Raw genomic sequence first — 16,546 nt, 5'->3', positions numbered from 1 at the left:
GTTGGCCTCAAATGTTTAAGGTGGAAATGAGCAGAATCGATTTAATCTGCAGAAAAAGAGTTGGAGATGATTAATGTGAGACTGAGGAATTGTTTGGTTGATGAATTTTAAAAAGCAGAGATGTTTTAAATGAAAGATGGCAGCTGCACCAGTGTTTTTCATTTAGCAAATGGAACCAAGTTCAGCTATTGGCACTTTGCACCAAATCATTTTCCTGCAAGTTGTTTCAACAGGTGTCGTTACAGCGATGAAGGGAACGGCTTTGAGCGGGGAGGTCGTTCTTTGGTTTCACGTGAAATCTGAGCTGCAGTGTTCAGGACAGCCGTGAGAAGAGCTGGCGACGTTTAAGTCTGACTTGACACCGCCACAGGAGGTTGGAGCGACTTGTTTCATACGCTGTGACGCAGATGTTTGAAGGATCTTTGAGGTGTTTGTGAGGTTCTGCCAGAAAAAGGTGGTTTGAGTGTTTTAACACAAAGAACAAAATGTTTCCAAGACTGCAAAGCGTCCAGACTTCCACTCATTTATCTTTGAAACAGTTGAAATTCAGAGACGTGCAGAACAAACAAAGCTAAATCTTCCAGCTGTTTGGGTTGATCACACACAGCACAGAGCGAAGGATGAGCCTTCGAGGCAGCACTCTTTCATTCAACTCCCTGAATTTGGTATTGATTAATGTTTGTTTAACAAAAGTTAAAATCAACACGTTGTGTTTCCTCTTCAGGATGATTCTAATCAGTCTTGTTGTTCCTCCAGTTGTGTCACCACACTGCGCAGTTTATCCAGCAGCACTGCACAGGAGAAAATATCAAGACTGTAATAATGAACAGAAACAGTAATCACATGTACTCAGTCACAGAGTAACTGAACTCACCTCCAGCTGATGGCCTCTGGAAGCCGTCGTAGGCCCGGCACTCGTTGATCAGCTGACCCAGTTCTGCAGGACAGTCATCAGGAAGCGGCTCTTGATACTTCTCTTCATACACCTTCTGATAAATTTTTTCATCTGAAAAACCTACGAGACATTTGAAGACACGTCAGGAGGAGAAGTCGATGGAGAGGACTCCAAATCTTAGTTTAAATCTGCAGTGAGTGTAGTTTAGACACAAACCTTCAAAAGGATTCTTACAGGTTACAATTTCCCACAGGATGATTCCAAAACTGAAACAAGTTCAAAAGGAAATTTGATCATTTGACAAACCACAGCAGGTCTGAAATCAGTAAAGTGTTCTGAGGTCAGCCAGGAGCTGTTTTCACACAAACCCCCAACCAGAGGAGTCTCGCTCCGATGGCACATGTAAGTCACTTCTACATCAGCTTCACTTTCAGACCCACAAGCTAAGTCCATCTTTTAGAAAGTTTATGATTGAGGGCCTTTGAGCACACCTCTGTGGACCCACAGCCGTGGGGTCTCACCTGTACATCTCCCACTCTTTGCAGTAGCTGAAGCTGGCGTCGTGGAACTTCTCGGGACAGTGGTAGCACAGCGACCTCACGGCTCTGTCCTCCGTCTGCCTTTTCAGAGACGTCTCTGTTTTCGACAGCCTGAAACCTCCCAGCTGGAAACGACAACCAAACCGTCACATGAAGCAAATATGTTCAGCTGCAAGGAATCCCAGCATGCATTGCCTTCAGTACCTTGACGGTGTAGTCTTTAGTCACCAGGAACTTGCTGCTGTTGATGGACCCGTGAACCCTCCATTTTTCCTCTGTGTTGTGCAGTCTAAGATACGACAGGTAAAGTCATCATCACCAACATGACTCTATGAACGACACGGTCACTGTGAAGCTGCCCAACTCTAAAGAAGATGCAATGATTTGCAGACCTCAAACTTTACTCACAGAACTCAGAAAACATATCGAAGGTTTCAGCTGAGAAACTTTACAATGCAAAGAAAAAGTATTGGCTCCTTTTGAACTTGAGGGCAGGAACATATCTCCTAAAAGTCGGGCCGTGTTTCCCGCTGTGTAGAGTTCCTCTTCTTTTAACAACAGCCTGTAACTTTGTGTGAACTGAGGCTGCCGTACTTCTGGGAGAGGAACACTCCCGGGTCTCCTTCGTTCTGTTTGGTTTCACGATGCTCCAGATGTTCTCAGCTGGTAGGCCGCGTCGCCACCTGCACTCTTCTACTGAGAAGCCGTGCTGTTGGAACGGATGCAGTCTGTGGTTCAGCATCATCCTGCAGAAACATAAAGGCCTTCCCTGGACGGAGCATATGTTGCTCTAAAGCCTGTATATACCTTTCAGCATTGATGGAGCCTCTCCAGATGTGCCAGCTGCCAGTTTCGTTGATACGATCCCCAGCCCATCAGAGACTTTGAACGAAGCACTGATAACGAGCGGGATGGTCCCTCGCCTCTTCATTAACCCGATTAGGTGCAAAATGTTCCTCCATCTTTTCCTCGTAGCACCACTTACTGTTCCAGCCTCCAACTTTTTCTGTGTGCTGTTGTAGATAAAATAACTCTGACCCTGATGAGATCTGCAGATCGTTGCCTTCTGTCTTCATTTACATTTTACACAGGGTCCCAACTTGTTTGGAGTTTAGGTTAGAATCTGTAATAAAGCAGACACACTGACCGATAGAGTCCTCGTACTGCATCCAAACACATGTGAGCTTTCCTGATCCAGGTCAGAGTGAGGTCAGAGTCCAGAACCTGGCGAAGACTTCCTTTCTCACAGTACTCCATGATGATGAAGAACTGAGGCTTGGGTCCTACAGGCAGGCACAAGGACAAGTTATTACAGGTTTGTCACTGAGTGTATTTATCTGTGATGTTTTCACGTATTTATATGTGGGGATAGCGTGTAACAGACACTCTGGTCCACCGTGAGGATCCCCCCCTGACGTGGACACGCATGCTTCAGTTGATACTGATAGCAACACCGCAGGAGAAATGCCAGCACAGGCATCCAGTATCTGTAGTTTCAGGTGCTGCACATCTCGTATCTTCACACCATAGACAATTGCCTTCAGATGACCCTAAAGATAAAAGTCTAAGGGGGTGAGATCGGGAGACCTTGGGGGCCATTCAACTGGCCCACGACGACCAAGCCACTTTCCAGGAAACTGTTCATCTAGGAATGCTCGGACCTGGCACCCATAATGTGGTGGTGCACCATCTTGCTGGAAGAACTCAGGGAACGTGCCAGCTTCAGTGCATGAAGAGGGAAACACATCATCATGTAGCAATTTCAAATATCCAGTGGCCTTGAGGTTTCCAATAAGTTGGATGTGTCACATGGCTACAGGGGGATCACACTCCTCAGCCTCCCTGGGAAAGTCTATGCCAGGGTGCTGGAAAGGAGAGTTCGTCCGTTAGTCGAACCTCGGATACAGGAGGAACAATGCGGTTTTTGTCCTGGTCGCGGAACACTGGACCAGCTCTTTATCCTCTCCAGGATACTTGAGGGTGCATGGGAGTTTGCCCAACCAGACTACATGTGTTTTATGGATTTGGAGAAGGCATTCGACCGTGTCCCTCGGGGTGTCCTGTGGGAGGTGTTGCGGGAATATGGGGTGTCTGGCCCATTGCTACAGGCCATTCGATCCCTATACAACCTTTGCAAGAGCTTGGTTCGGATTTCTAGGCGCAGCCAGGTGGCGGAGGGCTTTCGCTTTGGTGGCCTCAGAATCTCATCTCTGATTTTTGCAGATGATGTGGTTCTGTTGGCTTCATCGGGTGAAGGCCTCCAGCTCGCACTGGAAAGGTTCGCAGCCGAGTGTGAAGCAGCGGGAATGAGGATCAGCACCTCCAAATCTGAGGCCATGGTTCTCAGCCGGAAAAGGGTGGAGTGCCCACTCCGGGTCGGGGATGAGTTCCTGCCCCAAGTGGAGGAGTTCAAGTATCTCGGGGTCTTTTTCGCGAGTGATGGGAGAAGGGAGCCGGAGATCGACAGACGGATTGGGGCTGCAGCTGCAGTAATGCGGACGCTGCACCGGTCCGTCGTGGTGAAGAGGGAGCTGAGTGTAAAAGAGAAGCTCTCAATTTACCGGTCGATCTACGTCCCTACCCTCACCTATGGCCACGAGCTGTGGGTAGTGACCGAAAGAACGAGATCGCGGATACGAGCGGCAGAAATGAGCTTCCTCCGAAGGGTGGCTGGCCTCTCCCTTAGAGATAGGGTGAGAAGTTCGGCCATCCGGGAGGGGCTCAGAGTAGAGCAGCTGCTGCTCCACATCGAAAGGAGCCAGCTGAGGTGGTTCGGGCATCTGACAAGGATGTCCCCTGGGCGCCTCCTGGGTGAGGTGTTCCAGGCATGTCCCACCGGGAGGAGGCCCCGGGGCAGACCCAGGACACGCTGGAGAGATTATATCTCTCGGCTGGCCTGGGAACGCCTTGGTGTTCCCCCGGATAAGATGGAGGAGGTGGCTGGGGAGAGGGAGGTCTGGGCCTCTTTGCTTAGGCTGCTGCCCCCGCGACCCGGCCTCGGATAAAGCGGATGAAGATGGATGGATGGATGGATGGGTGTCACATGGCCCTCTTCCTATTGAAAAAACAAAAGTTGTATCCAAGATGGCCGACTTCTAAATGGCCACCATGGTCACCACCCATCTTGAGGAGTTTGCCCCCTCACATATACTAATGTGCCACAAACAGGACTTTAATATCACCAACCATTCCCATGTTATTACCGTGTATCCATATAAATGGCCCACCCTGTGGTTCAAGCCAAGAAATCACTGGTGACCAAGCAAGCTATGAAGTCCGTTCCTTCTGTGCCAGGTACGACTAAGCTGATGAAATGTGTTAGTATTGTCTGTCCGTTCCTGTTTTCACTTTAGGGTTAGCCCCTGCTGTGGATTTCTGTTTTCATCTGTCCTTCTTTCTTTTTTTGAACCCTTCTTATCTACGTGTAAAGTCTTGGCTGACGCTCTCGTTTTCATGCACTGCAGTTAATTTTTCAGGTTTGGCTCAAATACAAGTGCTCGTTCCAAAAAATATGCACCTCTGTGTTCACACGCTCACCGTTCTCATCCTGGATGCAGATTCCAAACATTCGCAGGATGTTGGGCGACTCAAACTGCTTCATGGTGTCGACTTCCTTGTTGAAAATAGACTTCACGTCTCTGGATGTGGAGAAAATGTTTGATGGCAGTGAATACAGCAGGACACAGAGAGCACTGGGAGCCTGAGCTGGAACAGCATATAAGTGAATGTGTGTGTTATTTTCTAATGGGAAGGACTATTTTCCTGTGTTTCTTCCCAGTATGGGGCTGAACTGTGGCACTGACCGTGCACTGGTGTTCATGGGGTCGAGGTATCTCTTGATGGCCACTGGGAATCCCTGATATTCTCCTTTGTAGAGCTCGCAGCTCGCTGTTGTCTTGAAGGGCTTTTTGGGATGTTGATACTTCAGTTCATCTGGTTTAATCTGTCGCACAGCCACGCTGCTGAAACTGGGCTTATTCACTGTGAACAAAAAAGATAAAGACTCCAATGATAAATCCCACTTTCTCAACATAAGATGTGTGTTTTGTCAGTAAGTCACCATTCACAGACTTGTTTATGACACAACTCTGCGCAGGGCCGCTCAGCGATGTCGTACTCACACATCTGCACCACTTTGTCCAGCTGTCTCAGTATGGTGTTGGTTTTCTCCTGCTGCTCTTTCATGTAGTCCATCAGCACTGAAGAACAGAGAGAAACACAAACTCTGAGTCTGGTCCAAACGCTCTAACAGGATTTATTCTAAGTGTGGAAACACTGAGAGGAACAGAATCCGCTTTGGTGAACCAGGATCAAAACACTAAAGAGCTCTGCTTGAACGTCTCTAAAGACAAATTCAGTTTCTCCTCACATTTGGTCATCTCTGTGTCGTCCTCCTTCCCGTCCATTTCGTCTTCTGTCTCTCTCTGTCTAAACACCTCGTACAGCATCTTGCTCTGTTCTGATTGCAGAGCTAGACACAGGGCCTGGTAAGCATCGTTGAGCCGCTCGCTCACCGTATCAAACTCTTCTCCGTGGCTGCCCGATTTCAGGATGCGCTCCACCAAGTTGGCTGCCGTGTATTTTTCAATTAGCCTCTGTGTTGACTCCAGAGTTAGGATCAGCTCCTCGACGGCTTTCTTTACCTCTGGAGAGAACTCTGTGATGGACTTCACCACATCCTCGAGGGCTTTGACTCGGACCGAAATCCGCTGGCAGCGCTTTTTGTTGGCCTTCACCTTTTCAGCCAGGGTGTAAATCCCTGAGAAGGTGGACCAGATGGGCTCTAAAGTGTCCATGATGAGCTGAAGAGACAGAGAGGACAGTTTATAACAGGAAATGCAACACATCGCTCCCTCACCTAGGAAGTGATCGCTTGAATGTTTGGTGAAGTTAAATTGTAAAAAGCAACGGCAGAATTCAGGGTAATGTTCATCAAGGAAAGAGAGTTTTTTTGTCCTGTTTCTCCCCCAACCGCTCGCAGCAGATGGCCCCGCCCCTCCCTCAGCCTGGTTCTGCTGGAGGTTTCTTCCTGTTAAAAGAGAGTTTTTCCTTCCTGCTGTTGCTAAATGGTCAAACAGCTGTGCAGATGTAAGAAAACCCCTCATCATTGAGACTAAAGATGAAAAATCTGTCTTCTGTTTAACTCTGTGTATGCATAGAAAATAAAAACCTTTTTAAACCTTTTTTTGTTCAGCACTAACAGCTTTTAATCAGTCAGTGTTTAACTGGTGATTCTCCACATTTAGTTTTAACTCTTGATGAACACTCGTGGCTCTCTTCTCATTCCCTGCGACACGGCTTCAGCTTCAGAGCCAGAGTTTCTCAACAGGAAGACAGTCTGCAAGCTAAACTACGAAACAGGATGTGAATGAAACACAATTACCAACACGCACAATACAAGGAAACACAAAGGGAGGAGGACATCAGCCTCAAAAAGACCCACCGAGAAATGATTTTTCTAATCAAAGTCCAAGTAGCTCAAAACCAGGGACCATGACAAGGTTCACATGATGTAGAAAGCAGTAGTTTATACCTCCATGCTCTGTTTATCGGTTCTTTCTTTATGTTTGCCCGGCCTCCCCGCGCACTGACAACGCTCCATCGGTTTTATTTTGGTAAGTGTTCAGTTTTACTTTCCCCGGTCTTGTTCCCTGATGTTCCCTTTCTCCCTAGTTTGCTTGTTTGTGTTAATAGCACGTTTCTCTGTAGCTACCCTGTTACCAGCGTTATCCCAGCCTTTGTTATGTGTCTGCCTCAGCTTCAGTGATTACCTCGCCTAGAATAAAAAGCCATTTTCAGTTGATGCCTGCTCGCCCATCAGTCTGCATTTGGGGTCCTCATCCACCATCTAACCTGACGCCTTTCCTCTCAAAGGAAAAGTCTGAAATTAAAGTCTCAGCATCATAACCGCTCATGGGTGTATCCTCTGCAGCTACCTCTCAAACACAAAACCTCAGAAAACCTCCACAGGTGATCCACACACAAAAAAATCACCAAGCTCAGGAAATCAGGAAACTTTTTAGGTGAATTTTCAAACGAGTGTCTTAACTGAGTCATCAAATGACAAAGACCAGCTGTGAGCAAAGAGGAGAAGCAGGAGAAAGACGGTTTACCTGTCAGGTAAAGTCTGCTCTTCTTCACACGGCAGTCTGCTGTTGGAGCAGACTCTTCAGCCTGCTGCTCTGCCTCTTTGCTTTCTGTTCCTGTCTGTCAGTTAAAGGCCACGCCCCCAACAGTCAGTTTTATCCAGGAAGCAGAAACTGTGCATAGCTGCACACACACTTCCTCAGTTTTCCATCATGGAAGTGTGTGCATGACACAGGAGGGACATTTTTGACTCGTTTATCAGACCTTCAGTGTGGCTGAATCCAAACAGCTCTGCCAAAACAGAAACCAGACAAAAGCTTCTTCCCCATCTGTCAGTGTGAACGAGTAGATTCACTCTCACTGAAACATTTCTGAACCAAATCTGAATCTGCAACGATGCAGGGGTGCTCTACACTTCCACGTGCATTCATACATACACGTGTAGAGTATCTATGTGTAGTATTTTGCAAGGAAACAGTATTTTACTTCTAAAAAAACTCCACTGCAAGTATAGACTGTATATAAAAGAAGCGAGGCAGATGCAGAAAGGCCTTAATTTTATTATTTGTAAGCCATAAAAACCCTCTCCACACTCTTAAAAACCCTAATATGTCCCTGTTATTAGTTTTTTAGACTATAAAATGCTTATTTTATCACAAAAATAATTACATTTTAAAAAGGTAAAAGTACCCAGGCCTCCGGGCCACAGAAACCTGGGATATAAGGACATTTCTGCTGCAGCCTATAAATTTACAAGTTCAAGTTCAAAGTTTATTCACCACATGCAGTGGCAGGTTGCCCTGCAGTGGAATGAACCCGCCCCCCCCGACCTTACACACACAACACAGACATCACATGGGGATACAAGTCAGAGAATGGTTGCATTACAGAAAACCACTGAAATGTACACTACAATGCAGGGCTGGACTGGGACAAAAAATCAGCCCGGGCATTTTGACTAGAGACCGGCCCACCAAAAATGTGACGTCATTCAGGGGTAAAACCGCAAAGGATTCTGGGAACTTGTGGCAAGAGGTACTAGCACACGCAGGCTTTCAATTGAACTCAGTTACACAGCGATAAAAAGAAACACAAAAAATGGCAAGAAGCTGTTGTATTATTAACTGCAATAGTGATTGCTCGTATTTAAATTGCTATGAGTAACTTGTTGGGCTATAATATGTGAAACATATGTCAAATGCATCCCTCATGGATGACATAAAGTCATCTCTCCATAGACTTCTCCACTTTTGATAAATCAGCCTGGTGCAACATGTAAGGATTGGCACAATTTGTTAAGATTTTGAAGAGTTTGAGAAACTAACCTTAAGCATAAAATAAAATTTACTATCAGTAACTTCATAGCACCCGCCCAGCAGTATATAAACTCCGTCATGCTAGCTAGTAGCAGTACCAGTTATTCTAAGCGACTGTAAAAAGTCAGCACAACGAAAACAAACTACAACTAAACTTGGTTTATATCTGACACAGATAGACAGCAGGGCCCTATTTCAGGAAGCCGGTTTAGAAAACTCAGAGTGAAAAACGATACTCAGGGTTGAGTAACCCCGAACTGTCCAACTCGGAATATTTGGTTTCAGAAAGGCTGATAACAATTAGTTCAGTCAACGCGGAGTTGCTTTAACCCCAAGTTAAGCGCGCGCACGAGGATACATAAAGCCCTGATTAGTGGAGCACAGATTAAGCGAGTCACCATGGAGACGGAGGGAAAGAAGGCGCGGTCAATGTATCTTACAGCGCTTGAGGCCGAAATTCTGATGGCAGCATATGCTGATAACATGCAAATTTTGCAGAAAAAAAGTAACACAGCCTCAGCTGCAAAAGAAAGAGAGCATGCATGGCAAAACATAGCCGACAGAGTCAATGCGTGAGTGTTAATATAAACATTGATCGAGGGATTTCCACCCATTTAACACCTTATTTTATTATATTTTATTTGTTATTTTATACATTTTATTTTGTGATGTGAGCGCAGGTGCAACCCAACAGGCCCCAAACGTTCCTGGCAGCAAGTAAAAATGAAATATAAAAATATAGTCCAAACAGGTGAGGTGTAATTGTATTATGAGCCATAGTGCTTGGTCTGTTTGTCCCATGTAAATCAATTGCAGTTAGAGGCTACATTAATTTCCCCTCTGTAAGCACTTATTGAAATTATCTGAGCACATTACAAGTACATATTTGCTTACTCTGTATGCTCAAATGTGACCTGTTATAGCCAACAGAAAAAGAAGCGGAGGCCCGAAAAACAGGTGGGGGTCCTCCACCACCACCACTCACAGAGGCTGAGCAGTTGGCTTCCACATTTGTGATAATGTTGGCAGCATCACATATGATCTTCACAGTGCAGAGAACACAAATTAGCATCTGACACTGGTCTCTCAATCTCCCGTTGTAGAGCTGCGAGCCTCCCCATGATGGTATCAAACTTCTGTTCCGTGGTGTTGTCATTCTTGTGATTCTGAGACCTCACAACTGCAGTGAGCCGTTCTGCGATGTGATCCAACTTTCGCTCAAGGGTCTCATTTTGAGCAGGCCTCTCTTTGATGTATCCCATCAAACGCTCAATGGTGTTATTTTGAGTCTTAACGGCAGCTGTAAGCATCTCTAAGGTGTTACCCATGCTGGGTTCGTTGTGAGAGGTCGCGCCTCGTCCCATCGCTTCAATCCCAGCGGGCAGCCTTGGGGGGGTTTGAACAGCCGGTTCCGCTCTCTTATTTCTCCGATAGGTCAGGGCCAAGCCAGCTCCGATCAACAAGAACCCTGTTATCATGGTTCCGAATAGGTAGATATCTTCAGCGTCCTCGATCGACAGTCCCGCCAGGCACAAGATCCTCCAGGTCTGCCACCCATCCATCGTGTATCCGGCAGGGAAAGTCCCTCCAGGGCACTCAGGCTCTCCCGAGCCCAGACTTCTCGTTGAGAAAAGGGTGTCAATAGCATTCAGAGAACAGTTGATCAAATCCATAATTCTTTTAGGTTTTAGAGAACGACAGTGACAGACTGTTCCAGGGAAACTAATGCACACGAGACAAGACAAGGACACAAGAGGCTAAGCAGGGAAGATAAGAGGAAGGAGGAGAGGAGAAAAAGTGCGACCGCCTTCACTGAGAGCCAAACGAGCCAAACAGATAAATTCATGATGTAGCGAGTCCACAAAAGCCAAATCTGTGTGGTCTTTGTGTGTGGATCAACACTGGAGAGTAATCCAAGGTCTTGATTTGTCTTTGAGAGGTAGCTGCAAAGACATGAAGGCGTGATGCCAAAGATGAAGGAGCAACAAACTAAGACTTACTGAGACGTGAGAGGAAGGACTAAAAACCTACTTGGTTACACACCATGTAATATTGTCATAGTTGCTGGCTTTGGTCCCAGGCTTTCAGCTACGAGTTTGACTCAAAAGTATCTTTCCTTTTCACAAGTGAGGAGAGAGTGGAGCTGGAGACAGATGGGTTGGTGAGGGGTCTGCAGGACTAAGTGGGTGAGGAGCTCTGAGCAGCTCAGAGCAGAGACACGACTCTTACACATTAAAAGAAGCCAGTTGAGTTCAGTAGGACGCCTCCTGAGCATTGAAGCATTGATGGATGTGCTTTGATTTGTTGCATTTTTCCTGTTATAAACTGTCCTCTCTGTCTCTTCAGCTCATCATGGAAACAGTAAAGCCCTTCTTTTCTGCTGCCACAAACATCTACAAGCTGGCTAAAAACGTGAAGGCCAACAAAAAGCGCTGCCAGCGGATTTCGGTCCGAGTCAAAGCCCTCGAGGATGTGGTGAAGTCCATCACAGAGTTCTCTCCAGAGGTAAAGAAAGCCGTCGAGGAGCTGATCCTAACTCTGGAGTCAACACAGAGGCTAATTGAAAAATACATGGCAGCCAACTTGGTGGAGCGCATCCTGAAATCGGGCAGCCACGGAGAAGAGTTTGATACGGTGAGCGAGCGGCTCAACGATGCTTACCAGGCCCTGTGTCTAGCTCTGCAATCAGAACAGAGCAAGATGCTGTACGAGGTGTTTAGACAGAGAGAGACAGAAGACGAAATGGACGGGAAGGAGGACGACACGGAGATGACCAAATGTGAGGAGAAACTGAATTTGTCTTTAGAGACGTTCAAGCAGAGCTCTTTAGTGTTTTGATCCTGGTTCACCAAAGCGGATTCTGTTCCTCTCAGTGTTTCCACACTTAGAATAAATCCTGTTAGAGCGTTTGGACCAGACTCAGAGTTTGTGTTTCTCTCTGTTCTTCAGTGCTGATGGACTACATGAAAGAGCAGCAGGAGAAAACCAACACCATACTGAGACAGCTGGACAAAGTGGTGCAGATGTGTGAGTACGACATCGCTGAGCGGCCCTGCGCAGAGTTGTGTCATAAACAAGTCTGTGAATGGTGACTTACTGACAAAACACACATCTTATGTTGAGAAAGTGGGATTTATCATTGGAGTCTTTATCTTTTTTGTTCACAGTGAATAAGCCCAGTTTCAGCAGCGTGGCTGTGCGACAGATTAAACCAGATGAACTGAAGTATCAACATCCCAAAAAGCCCTTCAAGACAACAGCGAGCTGCGAGCTCTACAAAGGAGAATATCAGGGATTCCCAGTGGCCATCAAGAGATACCTCGACCCCATGAACACCAGTGCACGGTCAGTGCCACAGTTCAGCCCCATACTGGGAAGAAACACAGGAAAATAGTCCTTCCCATTAGAAAATAACACACACATTCACTTATATGCTGTTCCAGCTCAGGCTCCCAGTGCTCTCTGTGTCCTGCTGCATTCACTGCCATCAAACATTTTCTCCACATCCAGAGACGTGAAGTCTATTTTCAACAAGGAAGTCGACACCATGAAGCAGTTTGAGTCGCCCAACATCCTGCGAATGTTTGGAATCTGCATCCAGGATAAGAACGGTGAGCGTGTGAACACAGAGGTCTGCGTGTCCACGTCGGGGGGGGGATCCTCACGGTGGACCAGAGTGTCTGTTACACGCTATCCCCACATATAAATACGTGAAAACATCACAGATAAATACACTCAGTGACAAACCTGTAATAACTTGTCCTTGTGCCTGCCTGTAGGACCCAAGCCTCAGTTCTTCATCATCATGGAGTACTGTGAGAAAGGAAGTCTTCGCCAGGTTCTGGACTCTGACCTCACTCTGACCTGGATCAGGAAAGCTCACATGTGTTTGGATGCAGTACGAGGACTCTATCGGTCAGTGTGTCTGCTTTATTACAGATTCTAACCTAAACTCCAAACAAGTTGGGACCCTGTGTAAAATGTAAATGAAGACAGAAGGCAACGATCTGCAGATCTCATCAGGGTCAGAGTTATTTTATCTACAACAGCACACAGAAAAAGTTGGAGGCTGGAACAGTAAGTGGTGCTACGAGGAAAAGATGGAGGAACATTTTGCACCTAATCGGGTTAATGAAGAGGCGAGGGACCATCCCGCTCGTTATCAGTGCTTCGTTCAAAGTCTCTGATGGGTTGGGGATCGTATCAACGAAACTGGCAGCTGGCACATCTGGAGAGGCTCCATCAATGCTGAAAGGTATATACAGGCTTTAGAGCAACATATGCTCCGTCCAGGGAAGGCCTTTATGTTTCTGCAGGATGATGCTGAACCACAGACTGCATCCGTTCCAACAGCACGGCTTCTCAGTAGAAGAGTGCAGGTGGCGACGCGGCCTACCAGCTGAGAACATCTGGAGCATCGTGAAACCAAACAGAACGAAGGAGACCCGGGAGTGTTCCTCTCCCAGAAGTACGGCAGCCTCAGTTCACACAAAGTTACAGGCTGTTGTTAAAAGAAGAGGAACTCTACACAGCGGGAAACACGGCCCGACTTTTAGGAGATATGTTCCTGCCCTCAAGTTCAAAAGGAGCCAATACTTTTTCTTTGCATTGTAAAGTTTCTCAGCTGAAACCTTCGATATGTTTTCTGAGTTCTGTGAGTAAAGTTTGAGGTCTGCAAATCATTGCATCTTCTTTAGAGTTGGGCAGCTTCACAGTGACCGTGTCGTTCATAGAGTCATGTTGGTGATGATGACTTTACCTGTCGTATCTTAGACTGCACAACACAGAGGAAAAATGGAGGGTTCACGGGTCCATCAACAGCAGCAAGTTCCTGGTGACTAAAGACTACACCGTCAAGGTACTGAAGGCAATGCATGCTGGGATTCCTTGCAGCTGAACATATTTGCTTCATGTGACGGTTTGGTTGTCGTTTCCAGCTGGGAGGTTTCAGGCTGTCGAAAACAGAGACGTCTCTGAAAAGGCAGACGGAGGACAGAGCCGTGAGGTCGCTGTGCTACCACTGTCCCGAGAAGTTCCACGACGCCAGCTTCAGCTACTGCAAAGAGTGGGAGATGTACAGGTGAGACCCCACGGCTGTGGGTCCACAGAGGTGTGCTCAAAGGCCCTCAATCATAAACTTTCTAAAAGATGGACTTAGCTTGTGGGTCTGAAAGTGAAGCTGATGTAGAAGTGACTTACATGTGCCATCGGAGCGAGACTCCTCTGGTTGGGGGTTTGTGTGAAAACAGCTCCTGGCTGACCTCAGAACACTTTACTGATTTCAGACCTGCTGTGGTTTGTCAAATGATCAAATTTCCTTTTGAACTTGTTTCAGTTTTGGAATCATCCTGTGGGAAATTGTAACCTGTAAGAATCCTTTTGAAGGTTTGTGTCTAAACTACACTCACTGCAGATTTAAACTAAGATTTGGAGTCCTCTCCATCGACTTCTCCTCCTGACGTGTCTTCAAATGTCTCGTAGGTTTTTCAGATGAAAAAATTTATCAGAAGGTGTATGAAGAGAAGTATCAAGAGCCGCTTCCTGATGACTGTCCTGCAGAACTGGGACAGCTGATCAACGAGTGCCGGGCCTACGACCGCTTCCAGAGGCCATCAGCTGGAGGTGAGTTCAGTTACTCTGTGACTGAGTACATGTGATTACTGTTTCTGTTCATTATTACAGTCTTGATATTTTCTCCTGTGCAGTGCTGCTGGATAAACTGCGCAGTGTGGTGACACAACTGGAGGAACAACAAGACTGATTAGAATCATCCTGAAGAGGAAACACAACTCGGAATAAAACAGGAAGATAACTGTCAGGATCCGTGGGCGTTGACGTTAATATTTTAGTTTTTCTCATTATTGTATTTTCTACATATTCTGTTCTTTATCTGGAGTGCCAGAAAGCACTCTTGCCTTCATTCCACAAATGAAGGCAAGAAGCCTTCATGTCCCCAATGTTTTATTAGCTCTAAACCAGTGTTGGTCAAGTTACTTGAAAAAAGTAATCAGTAACCAATTACTGATTACTTCCTCAAAAAGGTAATCCCATTACTTTACTGATTACTTATTTTCAAAAGTAATTAATTACTTAGTTACTTTTTAAAAACACGATTTACAACCTGAATAGGTAATGAAGCGATAGATCTTTCAGCCCAATTCTACTTTTTCTGCATAATCCATCATACAAAATGTAATCAAATGGAAAAGTCTCTTTTTAAAACTTGTTTTATTAGTTTTAATCTTTTAACTTTATGCATCAAGCAAAAATTTAATTATATGCAACATTCTCTGCACGCTCATACTCTCTGCCGCACTCGACATATGATCCATTGTTGATCTGCACACAGCTGTTGTCACGAACGTCGCACTCGCTTACGTCACTGTCATGAGACACTCTCGCAAAAAAACGACGGTTTTAGTAACGCAGCGTTCCTACGGAAAAGTAACGGTAATGTAATTACCGATTTTGTAATAGTAATCCCTTACTTTACTCGTTACTTGAAAAAAGTAATCAGATTACAGTAACGCGTTGCCCATCTCTGCTCTAAACAGAGCGTCCAGGCCAAATCCCCACCCCTCACTCACCCCGCCTCCAATGTTATTTTAAGGATGTTGAATTGTACATAAAATCAATATCAGACTCCACCAGCAAAAAGTCTCTCAAAACACAACATATATGTGAATTTTTTGTGAATCGTTTTTTTTACCCCTGGTTATTTGTATTCATGTTCTATTCTCTTGTATACTTCATCTGTGTGTGTGTTGTAAACTCATTGTTTGTTTAACAAAGTTCTTGTTTTAAAAAAATTGTATCCTGTATCGCAATATTTTGGAATAAAAGGTTTATAGGATGTACTTAAAATAAATAAGAACAATCGACTTTGCCAGCAAAATCTAAATTGTGTTTTTGTTACTATTGATGCTGCTGAGAAATAAACATGGTTCCAATTAAATGTTTGTTGACCCTCTGGGTTTGTTCAAAAATCCCTTCAGCTTGTTCGTGGAAGAAAAGTGTCAGATTAGGTCTATTTTTTATTAGTTTTATGGGTTTTTTGATACTTTTTCTGCATAAAGTTCTTTTTTCACAAATATAAAATAGTCATTACGTTTTACATTTTTAACCCTTAAAACAACATTTTTTTGGTACAATATGCTTGTTGGAAGAAAACCTCAAAACTCACCATTTCATATATTAGCAGTGTTACTTGTGTTATTAATAGTAGAGTCTGGGACATGTAATTGATTACCATCAACATTGATTATTATGAGAGCAAAAAAGACAAAACTCCCTCTCAGCTTGTTCATGACCACAAATGGCCACCTTTTGTTTACGTTCACAAAATGCTACAAGATTAATATTTATTAAAACATTTTTCTACTTTGACCGAGTTGACTCTTTACATTAGCACCAGTCCTTGCCATCAAAACTTTATCCAAATCCATTTTTTACCCTTTAAATGCCTGTTAGATTATATATTACCAGTAACTTTTCAGATAAAAAAGGTAATAAAGTTCAAATTCTTTCACCATATCATTGATGAAACTAACTTCTTTTCATCTCAGCATCGGGGACAAGGCTGTTAATTGTTAAGGTCACCAGTGTGCGCCCCATTTCTTTGAGGATCACTCTTCAGTTGTAGGTTTTAGAGGACTCCTACTACTGTGAAGTGGTTTTATGGGACAAAGGCATTGTTTTCCACATCATCC

At 45.2% G+C, this 16,546-nt stretch overlaps 3 protein-coding genes across 3 annotated transcripts; 1 reads left to right on the top strand and 2 right to left on the bottom strand.

Moving 5' to 3' along the window:
• Nucleotides 1-507: 507 nt before the first annotated feature.
• LOC146706738 (mixed lineage kinase domain-like protein) lies at nt 508-7,639 on the bottom strand. Its single transcript, XM_085464952.1, has 11 exons — nt 7,548-7,639; nt 5,804-6,236; nt 5,556-5,633; nt 5,238-5,415; nt 4,972-5,072; nt 2,582-2,717; nt 1,639-1,723; nt 1,417-1,559; nt 1,112-1,161; nt 875-1,015; nt 508-791 (listed from the first exon to the last, which is right to left on the bottom strand). Exons 2-11 carry the CDS (start codon nt 6,228-6,230, stop codon nt 736-738), a joined length of 1,395 nt encoding a protein of 464 aa, XP_085321078.1. The 5' UTR covers nt 6,231-6,236; nt 7,548-7,639; the 3' UTR covers nt 508-735.
• Nucleotides 7,640-9,868: 2,229 nt separating this feature from the next.
• On the bottom strand, nt 9,869-10,556 carry LOC146706737 (uncharacterized). Its single transcript, XM_085461052.1, has one exon. The coding sequence runs from the start codon at nt 10,508-10,510 to the stop codon at nt 9,869-9,871; it is 642 nt and encodes a 213-aa protein (XP_085317178.1). The 5' UTR covers nt 10,511-10,556.
• A 585-nt stretch (nt 10,557-11,141) lies between these two features.
• LOC146706736 (mixed lineage kinase domain-like protein) lies at nt 11,142-15,820 on the top strand. The gene is made up of 10 exons (XM_085464950.1): nt 11,142-11,616; nt 11,787-11,864; nt 12,005-12,182; nt 12,348-12,448; nt 12,617-12,752; nt 13,611-13,695; nt 13,775-13,917; nt 14,173-14,222; nt 14,319-14,459; nt 14,543-15,820. The coding sequence occupies exons 1-10, from the start codon at nt 11,190-11,192 to the stop codon at nt 14,596-14,598; spliced, it is 1,395 nt and encodes a 464-aa protein (XP_085321076.1). The 5' UTR covers nt 11,142-11,189; the 3' UTR covers nt 14,599-15,820.
• Nucleotides 15,821-16,546: the final 726 nt, after the last annotated feature.

Source organism: Copadichromis virginalis, linkage group LG7 (genome assembly GCF_057382275.1).
Source record: "Copadichromis virginalis isolate Kocher_CV1m ecotype Utaka linkage group LG7, C_Virginalis_male_GT1.1, whole genome shotgun sequence".
Lineage (NCBI taxonomy): Eukaryota > Metazoa > Chordata > Actinopteri > Cichliformes > Cichlidae > Copadichromis > Copadichromis virginalis.
Note: the sequence above shows the minus strand (reverse complement) of the source record. Positions and strands in the feature narration are given on the sequence as shown.

Excerpts from the sequence above, each read along its gene's own strand:
- LOC146706738 (XM_085464952.1), bottom strand. The coding sequence starts at position 6,230 with ATGGACACTTTAGAGCCCATCTGGTCCACCTTCTCAGGGATTTACACC. Across the intron at positions 1,162-1,416 it reads AAAGAGTGGGAGATGTACAG|TTTTGGAATCATCCTGTGGG; the intron begins GTGAGACCCCAC and ends AACTTGTTTCAG. Across the intron at positions 1,016-1,111 it reads CTGTAAGAATCCTTTTGAAG|GTTTTTCAGATGAAAAAATT; the intron begins GTTTGTGTCTAA and ends AATGTCTCGTAG.
- LOC146706737 (XM_085461052.1), bottom strand. The coding sequence starts at position 10,510 with ATGGATTTGATCAACTGTTCTCTGAATGCTATTGACACCCTTTTCTCA.
- LOC146706736 (XM_085464950.1), top strand. The coding sequence starts at position 11,190 with ATGGAAACAGTAAAGCCCTTCTTTTCTGCTGCCACAAACATCTACAAG. Across the intron at positions 11,865-12,004 it reads GGACAAAGTGGTGCAGATGT|TGAATAAGCCCAGTTTCAGC; the intron begins GTGAGTACGACA and ends TTTTGTTCACAG. Across the intron at positions 14,460-14,542 it reads CCAGAGGCCATCAGCTGGAG|TGCTGCTGGATAAACTGCGC; the intron begins GTGAGTTCAGTT and ends TCTCCTGTGCAG.